General features: G+C 43.5%; 1 protein-coding gene across 1 annotated transcript in view; it reads left to right on the forward strand.

Annotated features, from left to right (window-relative positions):
* The first annotated feature begins 1,613 nt into the window (after positions 1-1,613).
* The window catches only part of LOC135262274 (retinoic acid receptor beta-like), a 26,040-nt gene continuing 19,623 nt past the window's right edge, over positions 1,614-8,030 (forward strand). The window contains exon 1 of the mRNA XM_064349264.1: positions 1,614-2,334. Coding sequence (XP_064205334.1) covers positions 2,181-2,334 — 154 coding nt within the window. The 5' untranslated portion in view covers positions 1,614-2,180. The remainder of the gene's footprint in view (positions 2,335-8,030) is intronic.

The following is an 8,030-nucleotide window of genomic DNA, read 5'->3' on the forward strand; positions in this document are numbered from 1 at the left end:
ACAGGAGTAGGAACCCGTTTCACACACTGGGAAGAGGAGTGGGAACCCATTTCACATGCTGGGAACAGGAGTGGAAACCGATTCACACGCTGGGAACAGGAGTGGGAAACCAGGCACTAAAGTGCCGAGCGAGGCTGTCAACGGCAAATATGTTTCCTGTGTTCTTCCTGATTTAGCCTAAGGATGAAACCCCCTCTCCCTGGGAAAAGCTACACTCTCAGAAGAATGTATTCCAATGGGCACATCTGCATCGCCGCAGAGGAACCCTCTCTAGTTCAAGGATTCTATGTCAGGCAAAATGGCTCAATCTGAGAGCTTTCACACTTTGGACACCTCCCATAGATGGTTCCTCTTTGGAGACAAGCCAAAGAACTATTTCAGAACCATTTTCCCTGTAAGGTTAACCTGGTGATGCTCATAGTACTGTAAGGTTAACCTGGTCAGGCTCATAGTACTGTAAGGTCAACCTGGTGAGCTCATATACGTAAGGTTAACTAGGCAGCTTATACCGTACTGTAGGTTTAACGATCAGGTCATAGTACACGTAAGGTTCACATAGCATAACCTTAGTATCTAGGTTAATCATCAGTAATCAAACCACAAGTCCCCTAGCCAACTTTAGTACTCACTTACATAATTCACAAAAGCAAATTTCATGCAACTTGTAACTGCTCTGAACATGCTTGTACTAAAAAGTAATAAATTTAGGACTGTATCGTTATTTGTACTTAAACCGATAATAAAAGTTACTTTAATATTCGATTTACATCTTTAACACTGCAATTGTTTAGGGGTCAGTTGGGTGTTGCACATTAACTGTCTGGTGCAACTGGAAGTTGTTGTTTTGTCAGTCCCCATAAAATGACTAATAAACATTGGCACGGTTATGTTGGTGCATGCCCAAACAATAAAAAAACTCGTTATACTGCTCCGTGACTTTTGCACGGCCCGCATACTGACACAGTACGCATTGTTTTTACTGAGCAATAGACCCGCACTGACAAGAGGCGATTACAGTATTAAAAACAAAACAAAAAACTTATATATATATAAAGCAACGTCAGTTTACTTAATGGGTAAGTACTGCGTGTCATGTACTCTACACGGACTAAAACAGCTAATTTACTAGTTTGTTGCAAAACATGCATTGGTGCCTGTGACATGGGTTAGCCTATGCACTTCATTTGTTAAGTTTGTAATTGGCTATAACGGCTGCAGCTCAATTGTACAGGCAAAGATTTCTACATTAGCCTAATGAAATCAGGATATTTATGTTAAGAGGCTATAATGATCGATTTTGTTGCCAGTTTATCCCAGTTTTCCTCCGCAAAAGTAATTGCGTTATTTCCTAGATTACTAACATTGAGAATGGAGAGGCCAAAAAACTATATCCTGTATAAAATAAAAATGAAAACATTCATGCACTGTTAAATTTATGTTCGCAAAGAAATGTTGGGTAACGTTTTTAAGGAGAAAACGTACCGGGTAAAATCGTTCTTTCCAGGGGGAAAGAAGAGTGCGCGCGCCGGGCAGCGCTTCTCCTGCTCGCCTGCCTCGCGCTGCGGAGCTGTAGGAGAATGCTGGGACTGCGTGATGTCAGATCGCTCGGGTCATTTGAAGGTTAGCAGCCTGGGAAGGGTTCACAGAAAGTTCACGCGCATATATTAGGAAATTCAATCGTTCATTCCTTGTGACAAAACTAGAAGGAAATGAACTGCGTATAGGCTGGATAACACATTCGTCATCGAAGGGGGCGATATGCTTTTAAAAAGCGAGCCGCCTTATTTATAAAATATTTAAACATATTTCAATTCAGCGCGCGTGATCCGGGACTGGGTCCCTCCGAGTAGGTAACCGTGCGGGACGGGACGTGCGAAAGCACCTTAAGATAAACGCGCCGGGATATCACGGAGGGGGTCAATCGCTGAAACCCCTAAACCCGCTGCATCTAGGACTGCATGGGAAATGGCAAGTGAGCATTTGGATCAATTACCAGCTTTTAGAAACGTCGACTGTCATAACTCATGATTCCAGTGCGGGAAAGGGACCGAGAATTTACGTGCCAAAACCGAGTGCAGAGTTTGATGGAGTTGGGTCCACTTCTGCGACCGTTTTCCCTGCAGACCTAAAAGGAGGAAGAAAAGGCTCTGCATTTTCAGACTATCGCAAAGGGGGACATCATGTTTGACTGCATGGATGTTCTCGCGGTGAGCACGGGGCAGATGCTGGATTTCTACTCCGCGAGCCCGTCGTGCATGGTGCAGGGGAGGAATCTGAAGGCGCGTTTCTCCGGGCTGACGCAGAGAGACTGGCGGCATCGCCGATGCACTCAGTGTAGGTCCCCATTTCCTTCTCTTTGTACCTAAACTCATTCGTATTGCCCATCATATCTGTATTTGTCAACAGTCTTAAGCGCCCGTCTGATCTACTTGTATATCTCACTAAATATTGCAGCACTTGCTGACTTGCTCGTTTCATCTACGACGAAGATCCCCGCTCTCTCTCCGTAGTTGTTTTAGGTTTAATGTATGTATGATTTATGACAGTTCCACTGAAACATAGTTACCCAAATGTACGCTATTTGTATCGGCGCGAGGGTTTGGATCCGTGCTCCTATTTGTTGTGTGCGTGTATGTGTGTGTCTGTCTGTCTGTCTGTCAAGCGGGCAAAATTAAAATTCCTATTACAAGTGAACTGTCATGCAATCTTTCATACAGAGCGACACATAAGTCTCACTTGTTTGTATTGTAGTCTTTTTGGTTCACAGACACAGGTGTCCCTATAGCCTTGCCAGACATTAATCACCCTGGCGCAAAGTGTGGAGACGCACGTGCTGTAGCGCGATGCTCCTTCCAGACACGGGGCTCAGAAATGCCAAAGGTAAACAGAAGAAAGGACGGGTCGCCCCCCGTTTGGTGCGGACTACTACGCGCCAGCAGCACGCGCCCACTGGTGTACTCTACACGGATGTAGGCTTCATTGTTTCCCGACATTTCAAACAACATTTGGTAGACGGGGCTGTTTTTAGACAAACACGCTGGCAGAATTTCAGTGGAACTAATGCGATACTTTCTCCACATACGCTTTCCCCCCGTTTCCCAAGACTGCCATACATAGCATCATGCATGAATTTATACTTGCAGACGATCAAATCAGACCAGAGACGCACCCAGTCAAGGATATAGCCTAACCGTTCATAGACTGTTATGGGATATAGGCTACGCTACATTTACGTAAGCAAAAGCGTTATTGTGAGAGCACGATTTACAAGGGAAGTGCCCTGGACAACTTTAACCCCCGTGATTTATTTCTGATAACGAGACTTCGGCTAAGATGAAAGTACAAAGTTGCGGCGAGCTGTTAGTCACGCTGTTCCGGGCCATAAATCAATAGCAGGTGGCCGTTATCAGAAGCTTGCGAGCGAGGAAAATAGTTTTACACTAAAACGAATTAAAACGACAATAAAATAACTTAAGTGAGCCACGTTAGTCCCTTTTATTAATGAATCCCACGCGTTTAATCTGTCTTCACACTGAAATCAACACATTTATTTATACGTTAAGTTTTACTCAATTACATCTGCATTTCAGTGTTGCCTGTAACTCGCTGCAAGCGAAAGAAATGGGATTACTCTGAAATTATTTAGGTCATACCCTTTAAAGTTGTCAGATTTTATTTGAACTGTTGTACCAACTGGTTATCGCAAGGGGTAATAATAATTTGGGGAAATTATTCGCTTTTTAAGTCATTGTCATCAGTGTTTTCTGTCATATAGCAAGGTTCTCATCCACGATGACAATGAGTGCAAAATCCCTTTCTTTTTCTGCTCGAGTAAAGGCGATTTTTTTTCAGATTTTTGCACATATAATTAATCTACGCTGAATGCCGCTGTCTGATATCGCTGTTTGTGGTGGAGCTGAAACGCCTATCGATCCAGAGGCAGAGCACGTTACAGCTGTTGGACAGAATGCCTCTGTATGGCAAGCCGTTTTAGCTTTAAATCATTTCTAGAATATATCACAAATACAATTCTAACTAGTTTGAATGCAAATTCTAGATATCAGAAATTCAATTGTAACTAGTTATAATTCAAGCGTTCCCCAATTCATTTCAATGGGACCTTTCATTTTTGATATGAAGAATTGTATTTTAACTAGTTAAAATTAGACATAATTAAAACTAGTTGAAATTCTCTTATTGATAAAGAATTCCAATTTTAACTAGTTAAAATTGAATTCATGATATCAGAAATAGATTTTTTATCTAGTTGAAATTATATTGTTGATATCAGTAATTGATTTTATGATATCAGAAACTGGCATTTTTGAAATTAATGAGAAAAATGTTTTCAATCTGACTAGTTAAAATAGTATTTCCGATATCAAGAATATGCATTTTATCTAGTTAAAATCAAATTTCAGATATCAGAAATACACATTATAACTAGTTACAATTGAATTTCTGATATCAAGGATTTGCATTCTAACTAGTTAGAATTTGAATTTGAGATATCCTCTAGAAATTAAATGCTAAAACGGCTTGCTCCGTACGTTCCGTTTGTCTGAATCTCTACGAAGGCAGATAAAGCAACATGTTCTTGATTTTGATCATTTACTCAGTTTTGCGGAGATGCGTTTTGTATATTTCTGTCAACAAGACAGGAAATCGACACGTTTTTGGTCGTCTGCTAGTCTTCATGCCTATGAATATGCCCCTGCATGTTTTCAGGTTGCAGGAGGGCACTTACGCGGGCACGGGGAGAACATGCAACCTCTCTCCCCCCTTCCGGGATTCAAACCCAGGACCCTCTGGCTGTGATGTGACGTGCTCTCCACTGCACCACCGTGCTGTTTCCCGATCCTGTTCTATTGACCTTGAACCACTTGTGTGGGTTAATGAAAAAATAAAATAATTTACCTCAGAGCGGGTTACCCTGAGATTACTATGACCCAGAGGAGATAAAATATAGAACCTTTTGTATCTCGTTTTCAATTTCCTGCAGTGCTCTTCACTGCCTATTCAATGTTTGCCCACTTGTCTCCGTTCCTTCCTCATATGATAATTAAAAATACTGGCAGCAAACGAGCCCCATAGCTCCATTTTCTGTAAAATTTTGTACTCTGGCCTGCAGGACAATACAGCTGTATTTTTACGGATCTCCCGCTGACAGGCGAGTTTAAATGGATATTTTGTACATCCTGGTAAAAAAGCAGGAGACAGAAAGGTAGAGTGGTGGAGCATCGCTGTCTGTCTTCTACCGATGGCCTAAAAGCTGAATGTCGCCATTTTTTCTTTTTGTCTGGCAGAACAGATGAATCACAGTCTTGTAGATCACTCCCAGTTTTACAGAACAGTATCAGTCTTATAAATCAGTCCCAGTTTTACAGAACAGTATCAGTCTTACATATCTGTTGCAGTTTTATAGATCAGTCTCAGTAACAGATCAGTACCAGTATTATAGATCAGTCTCAGCCCTACAGATCAGTCTCCAACTTACAGATCAGTCTCAGTCTTACAGAACAGTTTCAGTCTTACAGATCAGCCTCAGTCTTACAGACACAATCCAGTGGTTTAGCAGTATCCAGTGAGTGAAAGAGAACTGGAGAAGGGTGAGGCTTTGCTTACCGAATCATAGAATGTTTGGACCATCACAGACCCGCAGATCTGAAGCAGGTGCTGATGGTTGCCACGGTGATTCTGAAGCAGAATATTTAGGCTTGTTTCTGGAGGGAATGGCAGGTTTCTGCTCACAGTGACCCCCGCTGTGGAGGCAAGAATTATTGGAGATGTTCTGAAAGCCGCCTCTCTACGATCTCCCTGTAGCGAGTGTGTGTGTGTGTGTGAGCAAGTGTGTGTACATGTGTAAGTGTGTGTGTGTGTGTGTGTGTGTGTGTGTGAGCATGTCCATATATGTTACAACTCTTTGGGCCCCTGATCCAGTGCACATGCTCTGGGGGGGGGGATTACAGCAGGTTATTTACGCACCACGGCCACACTAATACGCTTGTGATCTGGCCTAATCACACCCCCATCCCCTTTCCCAGTATACTTTCACGCTGTCCAATCAGAGCTTGCGCAGACAGGAACTTCCTCCCTTACGGGAGACAACAACGCTGCTGCTCCCACCAGGAACAGAATTCCTCTTCCCAACGCTGCTGCTCCCACCAGGAACAGAATTCCTCTTCCCAACGCTGCTGCTCCCACCAGGAACAGAATTCCTCTTCACAACGGTGCTGCTCCCACCAGGAACAGAATTCCCCTTCCCAACGCTGCTGCTCCCACCAGGAACAGAATTCCCCTTCCCAACGCTGCTGCTCTACAGCAGCAGAATTCCCCTTCCCAACGCTGCTGCCCCAAAAGAAAGGAATTCCCCTTCCCAACGCTGCTGCCCCAAAAGGAGTACATGCATCAGAGCTTTACTCCCAGCATGCCTCAGAGCTTTACTCCCAGCATGCATCAGAGCTTTACTCCCAGCATGCCTCAGAGCTTTACTCCCAGCATGCCTCAGAGCTTTACTCCCAGCATGCATCAGAGCTTTACTCCTAGCATGCATCAGAACTTTACTCCCAGCATGCATCAGAGCTTTACTCCCAGCATGCCTCAGAGTTTTACTCCCAGCATGCATCAAGGCATGGACCTTGACTCCCAGCATGCCTCAGTGGTGGGCGGGGTCTAGTCAGCTCCTGCTTCAGTCATCATGGGGACCCCGATAAAAAACAGACCCACGCTTTTTTCTTTTCCTTTCTTTTTTTGAAAGCTAGACAGAAAAGTATGTCTTTTTCCAGGTCTGTCTTTATCTCTCTCTCCCCCCCTCTCTCTCCTTCACTCTGGGATGTTTTAAAGCTTCTAAATAACAGCCCTAATGAAACTCATACTGCTGTGGGGTTAGGGCTGCTCAAGCTGTTTCTAATTCGCTGTACTCTGGGTGAACTGGGATCATTTCCTCTCCACCCTGTCTGTGTGGGCGCATGTGTTTGCAAGTCTGTGTGTGTGTGAGTGTGTGTGTGCATGTGTGTGTATGTGTGTGCGTGCGTGTGTGTGTGTGTGTGTGTGTGCGTTTGTGTGTGTTTGTGTTTGTCCTGCCAGAGTTGCATAATGAAGCCAAAATATTTTGATTTACTTTCATTACATTACATTTATTTAGCAGACGCTTTTATCCATAGCAATGTACAAAAGTGCATATCATGGTCATTAGAACTACAAAACACAGGTTCAATGAGGTACAATGCTTATTTCGTACAGTTATTCATAGCCAAAAACACAGTTCAGTTATGATTATTATTCTGATCTAACTAATGCCAAGTCAAACTAGGGGAATAATAATCTCCCTTTCTTAATAATCATAAAATATTACTATGTGCTGTTTAAATCTTTGGTTCAGCCAAGCCCCCTTCACACACAGTCAGTCATTCAGTCAGCCAGCCCCCCCCCCCCCATACATGCGCTTACTGTAGTGTTTTTAGAACTCTTTTCCCAACTTCCGCAAGCCATCAGAACACATTCTGAGGACACAACATCATTTCAGTTAAATGCCTATTCGCTAGCTACAGCGATGTGAATGTGGTTACAGGGGTTTGAAACGTTATTTCCAACATCAGGTTATCTGCTATCTGTATCTGACTGTGAAGCTCAGCGTTATGTATCTGTATCGGACTGTGAAGCTCAGCGTTATGTATCTGTATCGGACTGTGAAGCTCAGCGTTATGTATCTGTATCGGACTGTGAAGCTCAGCGTTATGTATCTGTATCGGACTGTGAAGCCCAGCGTTATGTATCTGTATCGGACTGTGAAGCTCAGCGTTATGTATCTGTATCGGACTGTGAAGCCCAGCGTTATGTATCTGTATCGGACTGTGAAGCTCAGCGTTATGTATCTGTATCGGACTGTGAAGCTCAGCGTTATGTATCTGTATCGGACTGTGAAGCTCAGCGTTATGTATCTGTATCGGACTGTGAAGCCCAGCGTTATGTATCTGTATCTGACTGTGAAGCCCAGCGTTATGTCTTCTATATGAGGAAGTAATGCTGTG

This window comes from Anguilla rostrata, chromosome 8, assembly GCF_018555375.3.
Source record: "Anguilla rostrata isolate EN2019 chromosome 8, ASM1855537v3, whole genome shotgun sequence".
NCBI lineage: Eukaryota > Metazoa > Chordata > Actinopteri > Anguilliformes > Anguillidae > Anguilla > Anguilla rostrata.